The sequence below is a fragment of the Platichthys flesus genome, chromosome 5 (genome assembly GCF_949316205.1).
Source record: "Platichthys flesus chromosome 5, fPlaFle2.1, whole genome shotgun sequence".
NCBI classification, from domain to species: Eukaryota; Metazoa; Chordata; class Actinopteri; order Pleuronectiformes; family Pleuronectidae; genus Platichthys; species Platichthys flesus.
In genome coordinates, this window is record NC_084949.1 from 19,727,782 (window position 1) to 19,753,312 (window position 25,531).

Below are 25,531 nucleotides of genomic sequence, written 5' to 3' on the forward strand. Positions count from 1 at the left end.
CTGTATTTTTCTTTTTCTTCTTCTTCTTCTTCTTCTTCTTGCTACTATTAGTAGTTTTATTACTGTTATAATTAGTTTAGTTAGGTCCATGTTTTGTTTTCAGTTTACTTTAATTTATCATCAATTATGTATTTATCAAATAGTTTTTTTTATATCTTTACTTTATTGTGAAGCCTAAAGTTTCTACGAATTGTATTGTCCATTTGTTTGTAAAGTTTAGAAAAATATGTCTGATATTTTAATCAAATAACATAATTATATATTTTATTTATAGTTATTGACCACCGTTTTTGTTGTTAATTTGTTAGTCTTCTATGTATCTTTTAATTATTTTTTTATATACATATTTGCATTTCTTCTGCCATCAGAACTGAGGTTTTGCCTAGAATATATTTTATATTCATCCTTAATGTTTTCATTTGTAAGTGAAAATGTTAAAGAAAAAAAATATTCAGAAAATATTTATTAACAGGTGTACAAAATGACACTTGTTTTAATAGTTATAATCAGTAAATAATCTGATCGCTTTGTCTACAATTGTCTAAATATTATGAAACTGTTACCCAAAGCCAAACCCGTTTTCTGTTTATCTTATGGTCAAAAAGTCAAATGTTTTCAGTTTATCATCATATATGAGAAAGAAAAGCATCAAAATCACCATATTTGAAGAAGCTGTGATACATAAAATTCATCATTAAATGCTAATTCATATTCTGTCGACAAACTAATAGATAATTGACCTGTCATTGCAGCTTTATTTTGTAGAATAGAAATAAACCACGGTCTACTGAAATGATCTGTCACAGAAATCTCATGACACAATTTTTCACCACTTGATAAACTCCAAGTAAGAAAAGAAATGATGAACTGAGAGTATTACATCTGAATCAGAGAAACAAATACATCCAGTCTATGGTAATAATTTTACTTTATTTAAATGGTTAGGCGAGCATTAAAGAAAAACCCTTTTCTTCTATAGTTACTGAAATAACTGCATACATTTCAAACATTCCAAAATGAAAATATACAACCATTTATGAACAACAGTTTCAGTGTCCTTCTGTAATAAGTCCCAACCATCTTCACATTGTCAAGCAGTCAACATAAAAAAGTTTTCAAGTGGCAAAAATCATACATAGCTCCTCATAATCCACTGATCTCCATCCGCACCTTGAAATTATTCTTTATTTTCTCCTTTGTTTTTGGGTTCTTCACAAGTGGACTTTCTCTGGAGGACAACACCAGCTGACGTACCTATAAAGTCTCCCATCTTATATTTATATCACGCAGATGATCATGAGGATGAAAGCTGTGGGTTGATCTTATAGACAGTGATTTTCTTATGAGTCACTACTCAAAGCTCATGCCTTTACACAATCAAGAGTCCTTGTCCTTCTTGTTTCCAGGAAAACACGGGAAAATGGTGAGTAAACAAAGGAATGTGTCAGGAGCGTTCTATGGTGAGTGTGTAGACTGGTTCATGAAGTCGTAACAAGGCGATCCCTGGGTCGGGCTGGAGTGATGAAGAAGCGTAGTTGGTGGAGGATATGAGGAGATCGACATTTTTAAATTTCTGACAACAGAGCTAAATTATATTAAGATTTTGCTCCTAGTGTAAAGACTCTTCTTTAAAAAAACATGAACATTCACATCTATTCATTTACATTTACATGACCTAAAAGCGTCCTGCTCATCCTCCTCTAAATAGGCTATTTAGTCTGTCCAGCTCCTTGCAGTTATCCATGGTCAGGAGCTCTGCCTTCTTTCGCATGCGGTCATCCCTGTACACCTTGGCAGCGTACAGCAGGTCTGTTTCTGGATGAGGCCGCAAGGAAAACAACATGAGTGGTACGACAAAAGAGACACTGTTAGTGATGCCATGAGTGAATTCAGAAAGTTACTTCTGGGCGTGTGTTTAACCACTCACTTGTCTGTCTCTCCTTCCAACAGTTATTTCTGACATTAGCTACGTAATCCTCCTCCACATTTTTCTCGATCTGGTGCAGCGCCGAGCCTTTAAACTCGGACTTGAAATCTCTAGAGACATAGTAGTCGACGCGCAGGTTTTCTGTCTGTCGCTTTAAGGTCTGACCCGTTGACCTGGAAGAGATGGGGGGGAAGACGAGGTGTGAACATTAAGGTATTTTTAACATTCTGTTCTGTAAATCACATTTTTTAAATAACAGCAGAAAAGAGAATTGAATTGGGGTTAATGAATGCAAATAGAGGTAGGATAAGAACAACTCTGAAGAGTGTGTATGTGTGTGTGTGTGTGTGTGTTCACTTACGGTCTAGAATAGAGGCTGTAAGCTTGAGGGGAAACCATCATCTGGCTCAGTATCGACACTAAAATCAGGACCACGATGGGCATCAACTGGATAAACATTGAGAAACCACCCTGGAGGCAAACACAATCCTTAATTTTCAGCAGCACAGGCAATATATAGTGAAATTAACATATGTAGCTTTGCAGAGTTGTGTTATTTATTTTATGTTATTTATTCATTCAAGATACAAGGACTTAAACCATCTACGTACATCTCCTCTTTCTTCTGTTCTCTCTTGTCGGTTATCTGTCTGATGGCTGAAGGTCGTTCTGCCGTTGGTGAAGGTTTGTGTACTTGCTGCAGATAGAAATAATATTAATAAATAAAACAATAACAAGTTTACAAGATACGTCAACTTCATGTTCATGCTGGAAACATTAGGCCAGGAGTGTAATCAGGGTAAACGAATGAGAACCAAACATCTTAATGAAACAGAACACATTTATCGGTTTGATGTCAAACCAATTTTCTGAACCACGAGTGGTGGCAACATTTAGCATTATTGCCAAGAGGTGATAGATCCTGTTAGTCACAATTTAAGCTCTACAGAGAGCTGCATTCAAGTGCTTTTGTCATGCGTGGCCATATAAAAGGAGTCCATTCATTTTTCCTTCTAAGTGTAGGTAGGGTGTGCACCCATAAAAGTGCAAAAAGTACTGAATTGATGAAATGGCTTTAAAAAGAATGATAATTCTCAGAGTCAAGTTATTTATATAGTTAAAGGAAAAACCGCAAAAGGGATATAATAATACGTGGAAATGATGAGTTATGAAGCCCTTTATGTGTTCGAGCACTTACATGAAGGGAAACCTCCTCCGAAGAACATGTTGAAGAGGTCCTCAGGAGTGATGTCGGCCTCAAAGCCCCTGTGGAAGTCGAAGCCTGCCCCGTGCGAGTGACCCGGGCTGCTTGGCTCCTCCCCTCCCGTCACGTCGTACTGCCGTCGCTTGTCCGGGCTGCTCAGCACTGCATACGCATTACCAATCTCTGGAGTAAAACATGGTTAAGATATAAATTCTTAGATAACCAAAGGACTAGGTCACGTAGGATACACTCAAAAGGTTTTTAACCGGTCATGATAATCTGTCTCTGTAGTGTCTTACAGGCGATGACGTCTTAAGTTTACTAGAATAGACAGCTGTGAGTCCGGGGCCAAATCTATACTAAACAACTCATTTTACATCACATACAGTATTTTCAATATCACATGACAGAGATGTACCACTGCACCCACTTTTGAAGGCCTCTGTTGCTCCGGGTGCATGATTTTTGTCCGGATGGAACTTTAGCGCTAATTTCCTGTAGGCTTTCTTTAGCTCATCCTCACTGGCTTCTTTACTGGTGCCGAGTACTTCATAGTAGTCCTTACACCGCTTTATTCTGAAAGAGAGAGACAGGAAGTGTGAAAAAACTGTGTTTGAAATGTAGGTGCTCTCGTTGTTCTCTCTTTCTTTCTCCCTTTCTAAAAACAACAGTCTCAGTAAAATAAACATGTCGATGGTTCTGACCTTACTCACAAAGAACCAAGAGACATTAAAACATGTTTCCCAGAGAAAAATAGTTCACAGCATGACCAAGTTTTATATCCCCTGTGGTTTACTGATTTGAAGTCTCCACACTCACACAGACGACACTAAACATTAAGAAACGGCTGTTTGTCATGTGAATGTTCTGCTGCTGCATTTTTAAAGACACAGAGATCATCAGACATAAAATGTATATATCAGGATATGACCAAATATTTCAAAAGTTTGAAGTTATTACCAATCACTAAATAATGCCAGCAGTGGGAGACTGATGAAGTCACAGGAGACTCTAAAGTAAACAATAATTAAGAAGTCTGTTTCTGTTGTTGTTTAAAGACATGATGCAATTTTTAACCCACTGAGTATTCCTCTGAGGACTTCCTTGAACACACCAGGGAAAGGTTCACTGACTAAGTCTAATAATAATTCACCGGCAGGACTGCGTAACAACCGGGAACATGTTCATCTTAGAGACAAACACAAATTGCTTCAGACACTCACGTCACCATCAGCAATTTCCTGATGATGTAACTAGAGGGTATATGTGGGTATTATGCAGCAACTGCATTACACGTTCTAATTCTGGTCTAGAATTAGAGCATGTAGTGGTTACCTGCTATCTAGATCACACCACTAAATGTCTGTGACTTCCCTCGTGGGCAACACACAACATTCCCATAGCAATAGCTGTGTGCAAAACACTGAAGCGATGACAGTGTCATCCTTAAGCCCCAGATGAAAGGTTTAGTTGAGTGTGATAGAAACAGTGCTGCTTTCACAGGGCAGCAAAATGGCCGACTAAAGTGTCACAGACTCCAGTACCAATTATGCTGCGCTCAGACATGCACTGAACTCGGGACATTTACCGAATGTATCTGGAGGGGCTCTGTGTGGGAATGCAAATGTCCCCAACTCCCAAGACAGTAGCTTCTGACATTTTCGAGGACTTTTCTTGTCAGAAAATGTGAGCATACAGCAGGAAAGAGTCCGAAGAACATGCAATGGTAAAAGGACAAAAAGAATACAAATGTCTTATGATGAGGAGAGGAGCCATACATGTAGAAGAGACGCAGACCAAGATGTCAGCTTGGACAGACAATGAGATTCAAGAGCTTTCATAAGAGCTGATCTTATCAGCAGGATTTATATATCATGTCCGGCCTCGTTCATGATAAACCCTGACGCCACGCCTGATTGGCCTGGACATGTTCCTGTTGTTGCATCTTGCTGTTTTCTTCATATGTTAAATGAGGGTTCACGTCTGACAACAGTTTGATTGCAACTGAACTACATCGTGAAAAGGGAGGACGTTGTAAACGTTTGAATTCTTACCTATGCACACCTTCCACCTGGTCTTTGGTGAAGCCTTTAGATGAATCACTTCCACCAGATTCTTTGCCTTCCCTCTCCGACCGGCCGCCGGTGCTATCTGAGCTTTCTGCTGGTCTCCTTCTGTATGCGCCATTACCCGCCGAGCTCCCATTCTTCGTTAATGCATCCAACAAAGCTGAAGAGGAGAGGGAGAAGCCATGAGATGAAGATTAATAGCAAATCATTATGTTCAGTGTCTAACAAACTACATGTACAAATTTGTAACAACTACCTAAAGAAAAACCTTCCAAATACATTAACATCTGGAATAACCTTATCACTGCAGTAAGACTTCATCTAATTACTGATTTAACACAATGCAAATCTGCCTCACACCAACTCAACATGAACATTTGCCCAATTTAGCTAAGAAATCTCAACTTGATGCCACCAGGCAATTTGCTGGTTGAAAAAATGTCAGTACAGGAGGTTCAATGAAAATGTAATGTAAGATGTGATTCTGGGTTTTAAAAATCAAACTTCAAAGCAATTCTGATACATCTCTCTAAATTAAGTCTAAGCACAGCTTTTCTCAGGAAAATAAAAGGACAAGCATTCACAGTTACAATTTTGCGATAAGCTCCGGCTGGAACAGCCAGACCTTTAAATCTCTTAATTTGAAGCTTTAACAATAAAAGATAAAAAGGTCAGAACCAAGAAAATTAGCAAAAAAATCTATTTGGGAAAATGTGTACAAATAAGTGTGAGGGAGGCCCTGGCTCTAGTCACCCAATGGGGAAACTTGTGACTACAGGGTGGGAAAGAAAAACAAACCAAGAGGTCACAGAGTTTAGTTTATTCTAAAACTTAGCATCAGTCAACAGTTCCAGGTCAGTGTGAATGAACAGCATGATCATTTTCAGCGGGCCATCCTTTGCAAACTGCAGACTACAAATCATTCATCATCCTCAACAGGATATCAATTATTAGCCTGTTAACATGTGGATTAAAACCTAACTTTATGGTGAATGATCAATTGACTGCATTTATATCCCAGTGTATTTGGACTTAGCGAACACTCCACATTACAAGTCACATTCATTAATTCATGCAGCACTTCTATATGCTGCACTTCTTTATCAAACACCATTCACCCTCACAGAGAAGCAGTCAGTGGCAATCTAAGATGCGTTGTCTTCGGCATGCGGATCGAACCACCGCCCTTCTGGTTAGTGGACGGCTCGCTCCAACTCCTGATCCACAGCCACCCTAATGGATACTCCTAAGTAGAGCTGTCAAAGTTTTTGTTCCAGTAAATGACTAAAAGGATGAATACAGGAGGTTGTTCATACATACATATATATATTCATATGATATCCCTGGTCGTATACTGTATCATATACACTCTTCTTGATGCTCTATCTTTATATGCTTTTGACAGACCTCCCTCCTTATTGAGAGCCCATCCACAGTATAGCGCGTAAGGGGGTTAACTGAGGTAGTTGGTAACCAGCTTACTGACAGTTTGACGTACAGGAAAGCACTGCGTAACAGGTGGGTCGTCCCTGTGTACAGTAGCTGCTGTGCCACCTTGAACTAACTGTAAACCATCATTGGATACACTACCATGTCACCCACAGGCAGACATATCTACACTCTACATTCAGCTGTTCCAGTGCACATGTAAACCCTGTCTGTGATAGTTACCTAAAAAGCCTTGTCAGGCCTTCTCAGTGGATGAAAACATCCCACAACAGAAGATACAGACTCTTAACACCCCTCCTAGGTGATGCATTTCTGAAAACCTTTGGTTTCTCTTTAATACAACATCTTTTGGTACTGGACATGACTTATTACTGGACTACACAATCTTTTAATGTGAATTGCTTTACATTTCAATGATCATCCTGTGGTGTGTGTTCATGGGACCTGTCATCACTAACACGCCACAACTCAATCTCTCTCCTTTGGCTGCAATTTCTCTTGTCCCTGGTGTGCCCCTAGTCTCAGGTTAATAATTATAACGTTTATGTCGTACTTATACATTTATACATTTGTAACCTCTTCACTCTCAAAACTGCCATTGGGTTCCATATTTGCTCAATTTAAACACTATCTAATTTGTCCGGTCTCCCTTATGTGTCATCACTTCTAGTTTATCGGTTTCAGATGCATAAGCAAACTTCTCTCACAAAAAGAAGAAGTCAGATTAGTACAAATATAAGTGTAATTGTTTCCTAAACACCCATTCACTTGCTAGCTCTAACCTGCTAGCAAACGCAGACACTAACAGTTGAAACTAAGGGTGCAGGCAAATATCTATGTTGAAGTGTGGTGCAATGGTGCATCTCACTATTTTCCACCTCAACGGACAATGTATGATGCAACAACTGATGAGCTGTGGATCCTCAAAGTGACAGTTTATCATCATCGTGACCAAATGAGTGATTAACACATTAAAAATGTCACCAGGCTGCAAGACTGTCACCACTTCTGCCTCTGAATATCATTACGTCCCTTTATCTTGTATTTTAACTTTTACTCTTGCCCTGTTTTCCCTTTTGTATTCACTCTCATCTGCTGTACTGTAATTTCCACCGGCTATGTTAGACCAATGCACAATTTTGTAAAGCTTCACTTATTCATCTTTCAATCTGTATCTATATCTGGCTTCAAACACTTGTGTCTTTAAACCACCATATGCTTAAAACATCTACCCATCAATGTCTCCAGGAGCACCTTCTTCTTTACAGTGACAGCTTTAGTAGTAGTTCTGGTGGCTGGACTTTCATATGACTGCAGTGAACTTCTTCTCCACTGATAAGATAAGAAGTCCGTTATTGGTGCCGCAATGGGGACATTTGCAATGTTACAGCGGCAGAAGACAAAAAAAGATTAGCTTGCAGTACTTGGGTGAAGGAATATAAAGGAAATATAAATATATAAACCTTTTTAATATTCCTATGCACCTAAATTTCCCTCTGGATCAGTCAAGTATCCATTTATCTCACAATATCACACCATACTGAATATTAAAGAGCCTTTTGTGAGTCCCACCTCAGACATCTGCGAGTCCTGGATTAACCCATCACATGGAGGCTCTCTCCGGGTCATTCAGTGTAAAGCCTGGCACCTGACTGATCCATCCCCCACCCCACCCCTCATCCTTCATCCACCCCCGGGCTCCACAGGCCTGCTCTACCCTCACCTGTCCACCGAACCTGCACGGCACCCGGCCTCTCCACTGCACCGTCACCACTAACCAGCAAGTTAAAATGTAAGCTAGTTAAAGGTCAACCACTCTTCAAGATGCTAACACAAGCAGCGGCTAGCGTTAGCACTGCTACAATTTGGTCCGATGCGAGCGTAGGCAACTATTGTTTTACCTCTTGCCGTAAAGAAGCATTATTGTGCGTCACCGTTAAACACTCTTATCGCCATATCCACTGACATTCACCCTGTGTAATGTCGGTGTACTGAGAGCTACGCTTTAGCTAGGTCAGCTAGCACAACACCGGAGGCCTCCCACTGAGCCCGGCGTGCGGCTCCTCTTCCTGTCTTCACGCCACCGCTCATCAGTAACTCGTGTACACAGGTAAGCAAGTATTTGTGTTACTGCCACACAACGGACAGCAGCGGGTCTGGTGCGAGCCGAGCCCGTCCCGTTCCCCGGTGCTAGCACGCAGCTAGCACCGGGGGCTCTGAGCCTACATGCGGGGCCCCGGGTTAGCTCTGTACCTTTGGCTCTGTCGGTCGGGAACAGCCTCTGCGCTTTGTTTAGAAACTTCGCCGCCTGCTCCTTGTCTCCAGCTTCCAGGGCTGTGGTCGCTATGTTTAAACATCTCTCTGCCTCGTCCCTGTTCCCTTCCATCTTCTCTCTCCTCTTCCTCCTCCTCCTCCTCCTCCCCCGGCGGAGTCAGCTGATCGGCTCACACTCACACACACCCCACGTGGTCTCCAGCAGCACTGACAGCTGAGGACCTGCACCAGTACACTTTCATTGTATTCCCGGGTTCATGATCTTTAAAGACAGTGTGTGTTTCATTTTAATAAATAGATCCTAGGTAAATCGTCAGTAGTGTAAGATCTTTCACTTTAAAGGGATAGTTCACCCCAAAATGATAATTCACTCAATATCTTTGACCTTAAGTGTCCACAGTAAAAGCACTTTATCACCTCCTGGAACTCAAATAAAGTATTGATACTAGTTTATCAATGCGCCATTTTAATTACTTTACATTAAGTTAGGTAGCTTGAGCCAGGGGTTTCCATACATCTCAGCCGACAACCTTTAAAATAACCAGTGCCAGATATTTCTGACCCTCATTAAATGGCTGAAGCATACAGTGGATACTGATTTGAAATAGTCAGCAAAAGGAAAATAAAATAAATTACCAACGATGAAAATCAAGAGGAAAGTAAGACACAGACAAACATTACATTACATGTCATTTAGCTGACGCTTTTATCCAAAGCGACTTACATTTTTTTTAGAACACTCATCAGTTTATGAGGGGCCATCTGAGGGTTCAGTATCTTGCCAAGGACACTTAGGCATGCAGATGGGATAGAGTGAGATTCGAACGGGTGCTCTTCTTGTTGCAGAGCACCCGCTCTATCCCCTAGGCCACGCTCTCCCCTGCAAACACTTTGCATATAGACAAAGTGTTTGTCTGTATGTCATTTAATTACAGGACTCAAACAAATGAGTTACTAACAACAATATTCATTTTAACAGGCTAAACTGTACTAAAACATGAACCTTTATAAAAATAGCATCATCATTCTAATCTCAAGAATGAGTTGATTTAATGTAAAAACAACAGACAAGTAAAATCTCTGAATATGAAGTGTTGACAAGCTGTAGTGTGATTCAATGGAAACATTTTTAGGGAAGTTCAGTAGATCAACATCCGAGGTTGCTTCTACAGATTTATTTTTAGACCAGTTTTGTACTTTTTAGACATCGCTCTGTAATGGCTGTGTTTAGGCCCCATCTGGACGAGGTCAAGTTCAGTCACAACACAGCGTAGGGACGCACAGAGAATTGAGGGCAAGAGTCTCCGGCTTCACCTGCTCCTTTCCCTGGGATCTTTATGCTGGAGTACGCGAAGGGATGAGTTTGGCCGAATAGGAGCCCATTGTGTTGAGCGCAGCATGGATGCGGAAATGAAGCCTGGACTCCATGTTGTAGTCTTTGTAGTTCAGCCTACAAAGAAGATCACATATTAGCACCTTGTGTAACACTTTAAAAACACCAACAACTCTTTGAACAAACAAGTTCACAGGGTTCACAAGAGTGCAGCTAAAATCTCCTGCTGCGTTCTTCACGTGTAAAAAGCAAACTGGAGAATGTCTTGACTGGAGGAATAATTAGATATTTCTGATACTTCACCTTCTCAAATCCTGTCATTTTTAGAAGGACATTAAACACAACCCAAATCTGGAACCAACACTTACTTGACATTCTCGATCACTGAGATGGCCATCTTGATGTCACCTTTCTGCCTGTGCACCAGGCCCAACTCATACATGCTGTACGGCACCAGGTAGTTGTCGTGCTTGATGATATTTTCACTGGAATATAATGAAATAAAATGAAATGAAAAGTCTACTCAGAGTTCGAAAGTGCAGCGTTAAGAAAAATATAATAAATGGTCATTGCACTGACTCCACTGTCACATTCTGAAATGTTTTTTTTCCCCCATCACCGTCAAGTCACTGACAACATTACATTTTGATCATTCAACTCTATACACAAAAAGTCTATATCTATAAGCCTCTGTTTGTTGTGTTTGAATAAAATGTATGAAGTGGACTTTAAAATGACCTCACCTGGAGATGACCTGGTTGAAGCACTTCTCAGCCTGGACCAGACGACCCAACTCTCTGAGACACAAGCCCTTCAGCAGCTGGACGACACACAGGTCGTCTACGTGATACTCCGATGGGTCTGAACGTTACACAAAACAAAATGCTCGTAAGTGACACTTAAGTTTGATAAAAGAAACTGTATAGCACCAGTCAAGTTTAACAGTCTCTCTCACTTGGATCATCTCGGAGCTGCTGCTCTGCTTTTTCCAAGGTGTTCAAGATGCCTTCAGTCTGCTCAGGCCTTTTTCCAACTATTGTGAAGCCGTTCCACACGTACATCATTTCCTGTGAAAAATAATAAAACATGGCTATTGTTTAAAATGGTGTCAGGATTTTGGCGAGCCACTGAAAGTAGCCTGCGCATTTTCTTACCAATGCAGGGATGACCGGTTTCACAGGGCTGGAGGACGAGTATCGCTGGGCCTTCTTTGCTGCAAACTTCTCTGTTGGAATGGATTTCCCAGCGATCCTCAGTCTGAGACCATCCACCTTTCTACGAGCCACACGTCTCACATTAACTGCATTGATAAACAAAAGAGTAGGGATAGACTTTTGTCCTGTCCCCAAAACACACCTGAATAAGTCCACCACGTCTTCTCCCAGCTCGGTCACGTCTTCCTCTGGGAGCATGCTCAAGATGGCGGCCTTCTGGTACACATAAGTAGCCTTCGAGAAACAAGCAAACAACTCGTTACGAGGGTGAAACAAGAGACATCAGAAATTTGACCCTATGGCCAAGTGAGACTAGAATCACTGTTTTATATCCTAATAACCATTTGTTTCATGTGATAATAATCACAGAAAACATCTTTGAGAAATCTGTATTCAACATTTATTTAGACTTTTTACTGTGGCTCATGCCCCAGCAGATAACATGGGGAAGCAGCTAGCCACCAGGGGGTGATGGAGAGACACTTTTGCCTCATTGGACATTTGTATCAGATCTCTGAAAATGCCATCAGATATAACATTCATTAGAAATACATTCATTGCTGGTTCAGAGGCATAAAACAGTTCATGAGATACCTGGGACCACTTGCTCTCCTTGCAGAGGAGGTCAGCGTATCGATACGCCTCCTTCCAGTTCTGTTCAAAGGAGTAGGCCCACATCAGCTCCCAGTAGCAGAGGTGGTGGATCTGATTCCACTCCTGCTGTGCTGCGATACACGCCAGGAACGTCTCCTGGGCCTGCAGAGCAAACCGGACTCAATGAATTTCATTACTACAACTACACAAGGAGGAGTATGCATCTTAAGTCAACACATTACAAATACTCACAAAGGTGAAGTTTCCTTTGAGCAATGCAATTCTGGCAGTGTAGAAAAGAATGAGCGCCCCCTATGGACCAAATACAGTAAATGAAATGATTTCACTGGGCAGGGCAATAAAAACACAGTATGTGGCATCTTCAGTCAGAATCAGCAAAACAAGCTGCTCACATTCGGGAACTTTTTGATGTAGGGTTCGAGCAAAGCTTCAGACTCAACCAGGTCTCCTTCACCAGTACCTGATGGACAATAAGAGTGGAGGGGAGTCAATTTAAAATGAATCGTTCCAAACTAATGAGAACTTTGTTTTATACATTTTAAGAAATATAAAAGAAACTACACAAACCGAGTATGACTGTGATGTAGAGATGAAACATCAGCAGGGTCAGGGTGCTGAGGATCGAGCGCAGGCTATTGCTGGTTGCTCCTTCTCTCAACTGCGACAAGCCCAGCTCCTGTAACAGGATTAACAAATTAATCTTTGATTCAAAATAAAAAATTATAAAAGCACTTATTCCGTGAGGCCCAGACGACCCACCCTGTCTCCTGAGAAGCCCAAATACTCCATCAGCCTGATGACTCTGGCTGGAAGCAGAGACAGCATCTGATAACAAAAAGACACCGTTTGTTGGTTTATCACACTGTGTTAATTCTTTCATTACAAAACAGTTTATTCATTTGTCCCTAAAAACTCCACAGACAAGTTACTGCATTCCTGCATAACTGCATATTTTCTGGAGCTCTCACCAGGTTAAAGGATCCAATGCCCATGTTGACGCCTCCTCGAAAATGAACGTGTGTACTCTTCTGTTTCTCCAGTTCTTTTGCAACAAGGGCCATGGCCTGGCAATCCCTGTTTGATGAAATTAGATGTTGAGACCCATTGGAATAAGGTCTGTTAAGGACCTTTTCACCACAGAAGTCCCACCAAGGTGTCTTACTTGTAAATCTGATAACTGTTGCGTATTCTCATTCCGCCCTTGATGAAGCCGATGATACTCTCATCCAGGAAGGTGAGTGCTGCCTTCTGGAGCAGAACCTCAGCATAGCACAGCTCCGCATGCACCTCCTCTGTTGGATAAGAACAAATCCTTCATGATTTTGAAAATAAAGAAATTAGTCAAAATTAACTTGAATGGAAGTGTTTCAAATAAATTATTTGGATCTGCGAATAAGGCTTTATAATCTGGTGCAGATTCAAATAAAATGCAGACCTAGTCAATTTACACGTACAGTTAAATGGGTGGAAGTAGATCCTTAAGAAACTGTCATTGAAAGTCTCCTGTAATTCAACATTACCAAATCTGTCATGCTTAATATCCCAGTTGAAGAGTCTGGAGACACTGGTTCACTCACCCTCTGTCATAGTGTCAGCTGGTTGTCTGTACCACATGCTGGTCAGAGTCTCCACGAATCCCGTCTTTTTCCGAAATCTACCAAAGTTAAGAAAACGAAACATTTAAACTAGAGACCAATTGAAATGTGTTGCAGGACAGTGTTTGTTTTCTTGGAAAAATTACACTCTGTATTTAATATCTTACGTTTTTCCCAGTTTTGCAAGGTCCCCTTTTGTCCAAGTGTAGAATTATGAACTAACGAAAATACAAGATTTTAACAATGTTGAACTATTTCTCCATACCCCTGACAGGTCTGCAGGGATTCTCTCAGTGACGTCATGGCGGCATCCATATCGGTTGGGTCAAAGGTCATGCCTGCCTGCATCACCAAGATGCTGCTGTAGCCCATGGCGTGGTACATGCTCTGTCTCTTCCTGACAGGGACAGAAACAATGATATTTATTATATTAAATGAAATGAGAATAATGCCAGCAGGCTGAAGAAACAGCAGCATGTAGACATCAAAATTCAGCTGGAGTGTGCTACGCGTGCCAAAACTTACCAGGGTTTCAAGACAGCCAGTGCATCAGCAAACCTGTTGTTCAGAAAGAGGTCGAGGGCGGCGCCGCATTCCTTCAGAGAGGCCTCCAGGTCCATCTGAGGGGATCTGAATGAACGGGAAATGGGTGTTAGGCTTCTAATAAACGACACATGTAAATCCGTTATTCATGAACATCAGGAGGCACAGTTTCGTCAAAAACTCTCACTTCCCACTTTCGTGGAACTTGTATGAAACTCGTGTTAATCTGAAGATGTAAGAAGTGCATTTTGTCTCTGAGAAGATTGTGTGAAGGGAGGTGTGTGGAGGAGTCAGACACCTCATCGCTTCACTTCAATGTGTTAGGGCGTGTTAATGGAGCACTGTGGTCAAGGGGCTTCTTAGGAGCATCCCTCGGCATACACGCTGAAATGCATGCACACAGGGGTCAATGTCGGCTTAATGGCCTCAGTTTTCAACACATGTAGTGAAATAATTCTATTAAAAAATAATAATATCACCAAGCGTTATTTCTGCAAAGGTATTGTACAATGCTCAGATGATAAACCTTCTCATTTGAACAGGGGCAGTGGGTGAGATTATGTCTTCAACAAATAAATCTTTGTTGGAGACGGTGGTTTCTTCTTCGGGTCAGTCAAGACTGAGAAATAGGATTCTCTGTGTTTTATCTCATATATGCAACATAACTTACTGCTTTTGAATAATCAGCAGTGAGTTGTTACCCATTAAAAAACAAGCATTTAAATGTCACTTACATTGTTTCCTCACTAGGAAGGTTCATCTGGAATAAAAGAAGAAAAAGATATACAGAGATTAATTTGACTAAACCCTGACAGAGCCTGATTATTATCGATAAGCCTCCTACATCAATTCAAAGCAGAGAACGAAGCATACATAGCAGACACTAAAACACCATCACAGCCACGCATCTGTGCCAGGTTATCCATTTCTGAAAAACAACACTGTGGAATTGTGCACGTGATCAGTGAGTTGTGGGTGAAGTTTGCAAGCGGTCGCCTAATCAATAACACGAAAAGTCCAAGTGGTCATGCACAGAGATGACGCACCTTGCAAACGGAGCCTACCTGCTTCACTGAATCATCCGTCGTCTCCATTGGATGCGCTGGTTTTTGTCGAGTTGCACAAAAGTGAAAATGCGACTTCAACAGAATAGATGCGCTTGGTCCTAGAAGACGAACTGATAATTGGACCTCCCGTCGTATTTATAGGCTAAGACAACGGGAGTGGCCACATCTGAAGTCCAGCCCACGTGTTTTGTGTGTGTCCTCCTCACGCCACAGAACATGAAGCAAGACGACATCAGGACAAGAAATATCTCATCCCTTTAAAGAACAGTGGCAATGTCTTAAGCTGCACCGGAGATTATAAATATTACATACTTTTCTGTCTTTAAAATATGAAATGTATATGAATATATGCTTATTAAATATTTTTGAGAACTCTGCAGACATCTGAATCATGATAAGAGGCTTCAACTGCCAGCTGTTTACAAGCCTAAGAGTTCTCACAAAAAATGTCATTGCTTTTCTAAAGCTTATAATAATATATATAATATGTTGTATTTAGGATTTTGTTTTGTTAAATAACAAGTAATCTCAGCTGTTAGATGAAAGAACCTGAGTAAAAGTGCAGCGTATCTTCCAGGGATAAATTCATAACACGGAAATTATTCAAGGTTCCTCAAATAAGTTCTGCACTCAAGCTACTTGCTTGATGAACAGAGGCGAGGATATGAAGGCGTCTCCATCACAAATCACCACCAAGTCATCCAGGGTCGAACTCCACCAGTTGCTCCATGACCAGTCAATGGTTTCACTCATCTCTATCAGGACAGGGGCTGTTTGACTTTTTTATCACTATATCTGAATATGTGCATACATGTGATGTCCCTTCATAACTAATTATCTCTGGTGGTTTTGTCATTTCTCCTGCTGCGCTGCTCTTTGCTCTTTGAAGACGATAATTTCAAGGATTTCATGAGGGGATGAAGCCTCAGACAGTTTGCACTAGCAAAATAAACAGTTAGATGATTGATAAAATGTTAAACAAACTTTCCGTTTTATTTTCATTGTGTTAGATAAGACGAAGCTGGGATTCAGACTCACTCATTTTAATACAGCTATTTTCTTGTATTGCATCTTAAACACATGCAGTTGTTTTATTGTCCTGATCATCACGAATAAAAAACTGACAGACATTTCCTTGAATAAATGTGGTTGTGATATGAGTACGCTACTGTACAGATTTGTTCCAGCCATTATTTAAATGTTTCTTCTTCTACCTCATAAAAAACATCTTATATCTGGTGAGAAACCTAATGTTAACCATTCGTCATCCAAAATACACATTTAAACCATGATGGAATTAGTTTATTTAACTGGCATACGCAGAGAGGGAGCTTGGATGAACTGGGACAGTAGAGCTGACTTTAAGATCCCCTGGACAGAGCTTTGGAAGTCAGAACCAGCCAGACTCAAGTTCCTGATCCAGGCAGACTATGATGTCCTGCCAACCTGCATTGTTGTTGTATCTTGCATGCACAGGGAGCATGCAAGGTACACCAGCATGCTCCCTGTGCCTGGGAAGAGGTTCTAAGCTGCTGCCTGAAAGCCCTAGGAGAGGGCAGGTACAGGTGGCAGCATGAGGTACTGAAGGCAGTAGCTGACACCATCTCCAGAGGGATCCAGCACAGGAGGCCGCGCCCATAGGCACAACATCACCTTTGTCAGGTATCCAAGGGGTTGCAGGAGAGAAGAGTCACCAAGAACATCCCAGAAGCTGCAGTAAAACCTTCCATGTGGCAGTGGACCCGAAGGAATGAACCATGGTGCAGTGAGCTACTGCTGAGGACACACGCCAGGGGAGGATCCCCCCCATGGGTCACCAGGGTGAGACCCGAAACACCCTGTGACCCTGGTGTGTCTAAGTTACACCAGCTGGTATCTAGCAAACTAGAAACTGTGTTCCACCCACAAGGCAGTTTAATTCGAGAGATCTGTGTTTTGGCTGTTCAATACTCAGAAATGCTGTGTTTTCATGATTAAATAAGTTAGTAGGAGACAAATTGCGTCAAATTTTACCTACACCAAGGATGTTATGTTTTCACCCTGTCCAATAGTCTCTTTGTTGTTCAGTTTTTTTCTCAGAAGGGCTACGAAAAAGCCAGTCAGCGTATAACCACACAACCAGGGGGAGGATAAGACCTGAGCCAAGAAAGAATCCATTACATTTTGAAGCGGATCCAGACAGACTCGCAGATCTAGATCTTTCTCTGTCACATTGTGGCACAGTTTTCTTTTTATATAATTATTTTTAATTACAATTTGGACACGTTTCCTTGGGAATTAACATATCGAGCTTGATGGAAAAAATCTGTGAGTGTTTGAAATTTGGTGCAGTTGGATGCACCAGTCTTGGCTATTTAATTATCATACAGTGGCTATGATTCCACAAGTATGTTACATATTCCAAAAACCTTTAATATAATGTTTTGTTAAATCTAATATTTGAAAAAGCTTTAATTTCTGCTCTCTGTAAACTTTTGGTCAATTCTACTAATGATTTTACCAAAATTATAATTTTAATTAAATTTGATTGGCTTCCTAGTGTTTTTAACCTCTTATAAAACACTATGCTACCTTGTGAGGCGTAAATAACTCGTATTATTATTATTATTGTTATTATTGTGAGCACATACGAGCGCCGCAGCCGCCTCATCCCAAAAACTACATTGCCCACAATCCCCCGCGCACTTCGCACTCTATCCGGGACAACATGGCGGCGGCCGGTGGGTCCACGACCAGCAACACAAACATACCAGAATACGAATACTCCGATGTGAACACCAAACCGTTTCACATCGGCGGCTTCAGGAGCGAGTGGCTGAGCAGACTGAAGCCCGAGGACTACTCCTACCAGCCGGAGGAGGAGGACACGTTTGACGCTAACTTCGCCAAAGAGCACGGGGTCAGCGCGGAGACCATGGCGGAGCTGAAGTCCGTCTGCAGGTGCGTTCCCTCCCCGGGCTCTCAGCTGTCCTCTGGGTTCAGATTCACTTGGTTCTCCAGGTCAGTTTGACTGGGAGACGCAGTGGTACAGTCCGGGTTTCAGGCCCATGTACAAGAGTGATGAACAACTACCCCAAAAAACATATTCACATAGGAAACGTGTAGAAGCCTCAGACACACATGTCACGTGTTCCTGAACACATCAACAAAATAAAAGTTTGTGTTATTACTTAAGGAAATGTCTGATAGAGATGGAGGGAGTTCTTGTAAAGTAATGGTGGCATATGCGAGCAGGCATATTGTATCGTGATTATAGTCCACGATCCACAAGCGCGGTCATGTGGAAGAGGTTGTGTTGCTGTTAAAAACAAATTATAAGTTAACGAAATAAACTACAGGACCGCCTAAAAGCAAGGGATACAAAAAAGAAGAATAGGAACAATAAGAGGAAAAATGAAATGTCAAAAAACATCATGTAACTAGAATAAAAATAAGCACCAGTTTCTTGGAAGACCATCAAAGTATCATGACTCTCAGGAGGCTGCGCTTGTTATGATGGATTTATTTATTCACACCCTGCCGCTTGAGGTGCTGCGATGGTTATTGATAACTCGATCAGTTCTCAGAAAGATCTTCAGTTGTGATAACAGATTAACGGTTCAAGTCATTCATCAGGTTCGAGAAGGTTGGTTCAGTGAAACCTGGAAATCCAGTGACGTCAGCTGCTGCTGAAAAGGATTATTGAATCAGTTTATTGATGGTTTATAGTCCAGATGAGGAAAGAACTATCAAAGGAATCAATAAGGTTGCAGCCAGAGTTGTTTGCTATTTTTACATTATTTACCTTAGAACCATGGTGACAACACAAAGACAGAGTAAATATTGCATGTGTCACAGAGTTGGGACCAAATCTCATTTTCTTTTTTAAACCATTAAAAAACTAGATTAGCTCCCAGTAGAGCACAAACCTCCACCAAGGTCCAGCAACAGTCCCCTCAAATTCAATCCAGCCATGATTATTTTCAACAAAGCCATGTTTTACCCTGTGGGAAATTGGTAAAAAGAATAATAATCCAATAATTTACAAGATTTAAAAAAAGCCCTAGTAACAAGTAAAGGTCCTTCATGAAGCAGAAGGCCAAAACAAATGTTGTCAAAAACATTCTTCCTCTCCAGATTCAATCCTTCAGTGCTTTGCAAAAGTATCACAGGACATTGTTTTTCTTTCTGTCTCTTTCAGTATCGAATCACTCCGGTGCCATCCTGAGGACGAGCAGCCCGACCCGGAGGTGGTGCCTCCGAACCCGACGCTTCAAACACTGATGTAGGAACCTTTCTTACCTGTCACACAATCTACAGTATACTACGTCCCATCAGCGTGTAATCAAATCTGTGTAAACCTGTCTGTGTTTTGATTCGAATAGAGAAAGGAAAAAGAAACAAGATTATAAGGCTTCTCTGAAAATCACCAAGAACAGACATGACCTCTACGCCAATGAACTGGTGAGTCCACTGGAGTTTTTCCCCCGAAAAGCTGCCACAGATTTCACAGAGGCGATTTGAACAGTCCTGTGGGCTGAGAAACCAATGTTCAGTTTGACAGAGGAGGTGCGAGACGCTCGTATCACTCTGCTTGGTTCCCTTCTGTTTGATTTCCAGGAGCGTTTAACTTATGGTATGAAACCAGAAGCAGTGGATGACATGCTGCCGGAGGGAGAAGTCATTCTGACCGTCAACGTCTACTACCCTGCCAGTTATGATAAAGTGAGTGTTTGCCATGTTTTCCCGTCAGGGTTTCAAATAGCGTCAAACCTTCAAACGCCTGCATCTTCACACACACACACACACAGTTTCTTGTTTGTTACTCCTCACAGCAATGAAAGTCCATTTTGTCTATTTCCCTCTCAGTTCAACTACGTCAGACCCCACATGACTTTGCTGATGACAGGCTCCCACAGCTTGGCGGAGTTCCGGGACGCCATTTGCTGCGTCAGCGACCTGCAGGTGTGCGGCGAGTTCAGCAACACGCCAAACATCGCTCCCGACTTCATCAGCAAAGTGAGTAAACTTCTGAAACTCCAAGCGCCGTGCAAGATCCATATTTATTCTGTCATACGCTGGATACACAGGGGTTTATATTTCCATGTGTTGTGTTTTCAGGATCACTACAAGTCAGCCTTCTTTTTCTTCGAAGGCGTTTTCTACAACGACATGCGATACCCGGAGTGTCAAGACATCAGCATGTAAGTTCTGTCTCTAACCCTTTTAATGTGTGTGGGGTTAAAAGAAAATAGGCCAATGGAGGGCTAATGCTGATATCCAAATATCTATTCTCATATAGTTGATAGAAATATTTCTCACCCTCCAGTTTCTGAATGAATATCGCCCAAAATCTACAAATTTCACTTGTTCATAGATTCCTAGACTCCTTGTGATTCCTGTTCAGATTAAAAAGTCCCAGCCTGCTGCTCATGTTATCCATAACAGTGGTCGCCAACCTGTCGACTGTGATCTACCGGTCGCTCTCGATCTACTGGTCGCTCTCCCAGTCTTCACTGTCGATCCCCCAACTCTCCGGACTCACTGGTTGTTATCGCCCCGCAGATCAGCTGTGTGGGGGTTGTCTGTTTTTCACACGCGCTGTGTGTGTGCTACTGGCGTCTGAGCTGCTGGTTTATCTACTGCGTTTCCTTCAAGGACAAGTCGGTTCATGTACTAAACCAAATGTCAGGTATGAAGATGCGCATCGTTCGGTCTGTCGATAACAATCAAAGCCCGGTTGGAACAAATGAGTGGATTCCCGAAAGTGAAACCCTGGAGTGCTACGGGTTCGGAAAGTGTCATAAACATATAAACATTGTGGTTCACAGCAGAATAAACAGAGAAAATTATCTCACCTGAGTTTTATTGTTTTCCCATGGATTTATGTCAAAAACAAATCAGTGCAACACTTTCTATATGCCTTTTCAAAATAAAAGCACTCCAGTGTTTCTGTTAATGGAATCTATTCCAAGTGTTTTTTTTATTGTGAAATATTTGCAGGAGCGGAGGATGCACGGCTTCATACTGTGTAGTACTGGTATTAATCTGAGTACGAGGGACTTCTTTTATACAAGGCAATAATCATATTTGTGGCCATATTCAAATCAAATCCTAGATTTGATCGCAGCTCCTCTGCAGAACATGATGTGGAACTGAGAAGCTACATATTGTGCAGTGTTAAAATTAATTGATATTAATTACAATATTCTGCATTGGATAGAAAAAGTTGCGTGTATATTTATTTCTTTTACATTCAGCCTTTAACACAAATCGCAAAAAATTATAAATATGACCCTTAGTGTATTTTTTGGAAGATATCAGGGTGGTAGATCTCAGCTTACGTCTGGAATTAAAAAGTGATCTTGCGCTCGAAAAGGTGGTTGACCACTGATCTACAATAATCGTAGTCATAAGCAGACTGGTAACGATATTTAGGGCAGAACATTGCTGTTGATCCGCTTCCATTCTCACAATAAAATGCCCTAAAAACTTCAGCTGGGAAACTGTTGTAAGAGAAGCGATTTGCTACTGCTTCCACAAAAAGACCTTATTCTTCATTCATTCACTTTCAACAGTAACTATGTCTTTGCCCGTTTTAAAATGTGCTGTCTCATAAACTGTATGTCGGTCTGTGGCAGTGTTATGAAAAAGCTTTCGCGGCTGATGCAGGAGAGCTCAAGCCTCCATTTGCAGGCGCCCACGTTCTCACCTGGTATATTTACACTTGTTCCATTTGGTCACACTGCGTCCCTGATCATCCCAGGACGTCTTGAATGCATTTCCACCTGTACTGTCATCTGGTCCAGTGCTATCGGATTGAATCTGCCAAAATGTTAATGCAAGGTAAAGTCATGAAACAAAGTCACGTGGGTTTCCTTTGAGGATTAGATGGTTCTGTGGTTCTGGCCCCCTCACCCAGGATCCTCAGAAATGGACTCGCCAAGAGAAAACCGCAGGACAGACGGACATTTGCGTGAGAACTGGTGCGTGTCCTCAAATGAATGGGCGTGCGCTACTATCTATTGCATACACATTCTACCCCGAGTACAAGGATCCCCCTGACTGCATGTGTTTGAATTGATAAGGGACCCGTCCTGACTCTGCATTAACTGATGATCCAGCAATTGGAGTCATGTGCGGTTAAACTAATGATCTGAGCCTGTTTGGTTTAGAACAATATAAAATGGAGGCCAGAGGCAAATCAAGTTTGAGAAGTAGGGCTCAGCACACTTTTGTGAAAATGTCCTAAATGATACAAAAATCTGTTTCCCTGTCGGCCTGCTTATGTAATGTTAATAGGCCAAGCACTCTGTCTCTGGTTCATGACTGTAAAGTACGGGACAAATTAGCCACGTCAAAATAGCAGTGCAATGGTTCAGGGTCATGTCGGCTTGTTGCAACGAATCATGAATTCGATGCTTGTTGAGAGAGAGAGAGAGAGAGAGGTTGCAGAAGACAAAGAATGCTCTCTGGCTAATTAGTCTTCATTCATTAACTTTAAATTCAATATCACAGTATTCAAATGATCTGTTCCCTAGAGTCATATATCCCTTTTAAAAATCACTAAAAAGAAGCTCTGTCACTGAAAGACCGTTTCATGGGAAAGACATGAACATGATGCCAGCAGCACCTCGGGATTGAAACTGAGCATAATGTGATGTATAACCTCAAATGTACATATCTGTGATCGACTTCCTATTCACGCCAGGACGACGATTGAATGGGCAAAGAGCCACAACTTCCCGTCCTACAGCCAGGCCAAGATGGAGGACACGCGCTTCATGGACCTGAATGTGAAAGTGGGCTTCCCGTACCTCTACTGTCACCAGGGAGACTGCGAACACCTAGTCATCATCACAGACGTCAGGTCCTTACTGAAACTAGTACTATGTTCTTCTTCAGCTGAAGCCTGAGGGGTTATGTTTTCAGATGTCCTGTCTGTCCCACTGTCCCATGGCAGGAGACCAAACTGTGGATGAACAGAGTGTTGAGCCTCAGCCATAAAAGCCTTTTCCCTCGGAGTGGCTCTAACATCTAAAACACGAGGGGTCATAAAGTGAGTGCAGACAGGGTTCTGGCAGAGTTGGACAGTCTTCTGCAACCAGCAGATTGATCGTCCTAATAACTTCTGTGATCTCCCGACTTTGCTGTAGCACCACCAGCAGGTTGACATCAGTGAGAGTCTCCTCTTAATCTTCTCCTCCAGCACATGACATGAGTGCTTCAGCAGATAACCCCCCCCCCCCCCCCCCCATCTGAAAGGCTGATCCCACTTGATTGTTCTTTGACCCTCTCCGGCTGCTCTTGTTTAAAACTTCAATAACTTCAATAGCTTCAATTGCTTTTCCCAAGCTCTTTTTTGTGTTCTGTGTTTGTATGAGACACTTCTGAGTTACCTATCGCTTATTGTATTCTTTTCACTAATTCATTTAGCTTTTTTCAATTTTTTTGTTTTCATTATTATAAGTATTATTATATCTTTCTAAACACTAAAAACACAAGAATAATTAAAGAAAAACCAAATGCTAAAACGATTGTGAGGCGCAGACCCCTTCCAATAGATCATGTCAACACAAAAATGAGGAGAAGACACAAATGCAAACAGGAATTATCTGTTGAATAATTCCACAAATCTCTGTCTGTCTGTGGCTCTAATATCTTGAGGATAGTTCATGTTATCTGCTTCATATTGTTGAGAGCTCAAATGTTGCAGGTCACTTTTACAGTTTCAGAAAGAAAAGCTACAACCAGCAGCCGGCAGGGATGCAACTGAGTAGAACACAAGTAGAACTAAAGGGTAAAGTTGAATAAGACAGGTAGAGGATGAGGATCTAAACCAATAAACCGTATTTCTTTAAAAATTTGATTGTCAAATCAGCTGATTGAAGAACCTGTTCTCAGGTTTATGAACTTTTCAAAATTGATATTTGCCACTTCAAATGAGCAGGTCATCTAGGATCAGTTTAGCCTGTTTGAACTAGGTTACCTTCATGAATCTTAAACTCCTGATGTGAACAGGATACTGTCTGAATCTCTGTATTATCTCCACAAGCATATGGGAAAAAAAGCACCTTGTGTTCAGACAGGATTCTTCTGTCACAAGACTTTATAGATCATTCGGTTTCATCCCAATAGATCGTAAATGTATACGAGTCGATTAGCTGGTGTGAACAGGGTCACCACACATGAAAGCAGCTCTTGATATTACAAATGTGAGACAAATCTCTGTTCGCATCACTCACAACCTTTTCTCTCCCCCCCCCCCATCTTCCAATATTTGCAGACTGACGCACAAAAACGACTGCCTGGACAAGGAGCTGTATCCGCTCCTCACTCACAAACACAGAGTCGCCACGCAGAAGTGTGCCGTTTGCCATATCTTCATTGGAAGGTGTGTATCAAAACAAGAAAAGATGCACAATATGACAGCTTTGTCATTTTGAAACTGCATTTCACATCATTGGGTTTTTGCAGATGGTTTACCACCAACGACGAGTTTGCTCCCAGTCACCCGTGTCTCTTCTGTGACAAGTGTTTCCGGACGCTTCACTACAACGAAGACGGCTACAAGCTGGGAGACTTCCTGGCCTTTCCCTACGTGGACCGAGGGGCCTTCAACTGAAGCTCCTCTGGAGTGACCTTCAACTGAAGCTTCTCTGGAGTGACCTGGTCCAGTCACTGATTTATTGCTGTATAATACAGTTAAATATCTTTGTTATTCACAAAGAAACGTTCTTGTACATTTGTTTATTTATTTGTTTGATCTGGTTTTTTATATTTCTGTTTGAAATAAATGGTTACATGTACTGCTTATTCTTTTTTGAACTTCAAATATGGAATTGTTAAACCTTCTTCCCATTGATTGAACAATATCAATAATAATAGAGAGGCTGAATAAAGGACTTTAGAACATTCTTTTTATGTCTGCATTAACATTTTTTACTTCCTTAGGAAACAGAAACATTGCTTCTTACATCTGCCACAGCATTAACATCAAATTTCAGTTTCTTGTCATTGACCCAATGATTTTATGACAGGAACCTTAACGAGCTGTATCAAGTCAAACCAACAGCAACCATTTCACTGTGAGTGGTTCATTTAATGTAAAACCTACTCAACTTTGTTTACTCTTTTAAACAGACCAGCAAACAGCGGTATAACCTTGTGTTTTACTCATGTAGTCATTACTAGGCTGTGAATCTTTGTCCCACATTTAATCCTAAATGCCCTGAAAGCTGAAAAAGTAACTTTGGTCACTG

The 25,531-nt window shown here is 41.5% G+C and overlaps 3 protein-coding genes across 7 annotated transcripts; 1 reads left to right on the forward strand and 2 right to left on the reverse strand.

Moving 5' to 3' along the window:
- Positions 1-911: 911 nt before the first annotated feature.
- dnajb14 (DnaJ heat shock protein family (Hsp40) member B14) lies at positions 912-9,099 on the reverse strand. The gene is made up of 8 exons (XM_062388657.1): positions 8,903-9,099; positions 5,186-5,360; positions 3,562-3,707; positions 3,126-3,314; positions 2,539-2,624; positions 2,289-2,398; positions 1,928-2,100; positions 912-1,815 (listed from the first exon to the last, which is right to left on the reverse strand). The coding sequence occupies exons 1-8, from the start codon at positions 9,033-9,035 to the stop codon at positions 1,691-1,693; spliced, it is 1,137 nt and encodes a 378-aa protein (XP_062244641.1). The 5' UTR covers positions 9,036-9,099; the 3' UTR covers positions 912-1,690.
- A 506-nt stretch (positions 9,100-9,605) lies between these two features.
- LOC133953835 (tetratricopeptide repeat protein 39B-like) lies at positions 9,606-22,279 on the reverse strand. 5 transcript variants are annotated; one of them, XM_062387961.1, is made up of 19 exons: positions 22,188-22,267; positions 21,982-22,094; positions 14,958-14,983; positions 14,206-14,310; positions 13,946-14,077; positions 13,663-13,739; positions 13,248-13,377; positions 13,054-13,159; positions 12,845-12,910; positions 12,653-12,761; positions 12,478-12,545; positions 12,317-12,376; positions 12,065-12,226; positions 11,613-11,704; positions 11,411-11,531; positions 11,212-11,323; positions 11,000-11,117; positions 10,625-10,741; positions 9,606-10,373 (listed from the first exon to the last, which is right to left on the reverse strand). In XM_062387961.1, the coding sequence occupies exons 3-19, from the start codon at positions 14,981-14,983 to the stop codon at positions 10,259-10,261; spliced, it is 1,716 nt and encodes a 571-aa protein (XP_062243945.1). In that variant the 5' UTR covers positions 21,982-22,094; positions 22,188-22,267; the 3' UTR covers positions 9,606-10,258. The 5 variants fall into 5 exon arrangements, with proteins under 5 accessions (XP_062243945.1, XP_062243944.1, XP_062243942.1 ...); XM_062387960.1 differs by having other exon boundaries at positions 21,982-22,279; XM_062387958.1 differs by lacking the exons at positions 21,982-22,094; positions 22,188-22,267 and adding an exon at positions 15,270-15,405.
- On the forward strand, positions 17,964-25,187 carry snapc3 (small nuclear RNA activating complex, polypeptide 3). Its single transcript, XM_062387963.1, has 9 exons — positions 17,964-18,230; positions 19,471-19,554; positions 19,655-19,733; positions 19,890-19,994; positions 20,139-20,288; positions 20,391-20,473; positions 22,981-23,139; positions 24,556-24,663; positions 24,747-25,187. The coding sequence occupies exons 1-9, from the start codon at positions 17,998-18,000 to the stop codon at positions 24,892-24,894; spliced, it is 1,149 nt and encodes a 382-aa protein (XP_062243947.1). The 5' UTR covers positions 17,964-17,997; the 3' UTR covers positions 24,895-25,187.
- The last annotated feature ends 344 nt before the right edge of the window (positions 25,188-25,531 follow it).

Coding starts and splice junctions, on each gene's coding strand:
- dnajb14 (XM_062388657.1), bottom strand. CDS start 9,035: ATGGAAGGGAACAGGGACGAGGCAGAGAGATGTTTAAACATAGCGACC. Junction 2,399..2,538: donor GAACAGAAGAAAGAGGAGAT/GTACGTAGATGG, acceptor GTTTGCCTCCAG/GGTGGTTTCTCAATGTTTAT. Junction 1,816..1,927: donor TTGGAAGGAGAGACAGACAA/GTGAGTGGTTAA, acceptor GGCCTCATCCAG/AAACAGACCTGCTGTACGCT.
- LOC133953835 (XM_062387958.1), bottom strand. CDS start 15,317: ATGGAGACGACGGATGATTCAGTGAAGCAGGTAGGCTCCGTTTGCAAG. Junction 13,378..13,662: donor AGCTGACACTATGACAGAGG/GTGAGTGAACCA, acceptor CTTATCCAACAG/AGGAGGTGCATGCGGAGCTG. Junction 12,911..13,053: donor GCATTGGATCCTTTAACCTG/GTGAGAGCTCCA, acceptor TTTTGTTATCAG/ATGCTGTCTCTGCTTCCAGC.
- snapc3 (XM_062387963.1), top strand. CDS start 17,998: ATGGCGGCGGCCGGTGGGTCCACGACCAGCAACACAAACATACCAGAA. Junction 19,995..20,138: donor ACCCTGCCAGTTATGATAAA/GTGAGTGTTTGC, acceptor TTTCCCTCTCAG/TTCAACTACGTCAGACCCCA. Junction 23,140..24,555: donor GTCATCATCACAGACGTCAG/GTCCTTACTGAA, acceptor CAATATTTGCAG/ACTGACGCACAAAAACGACT.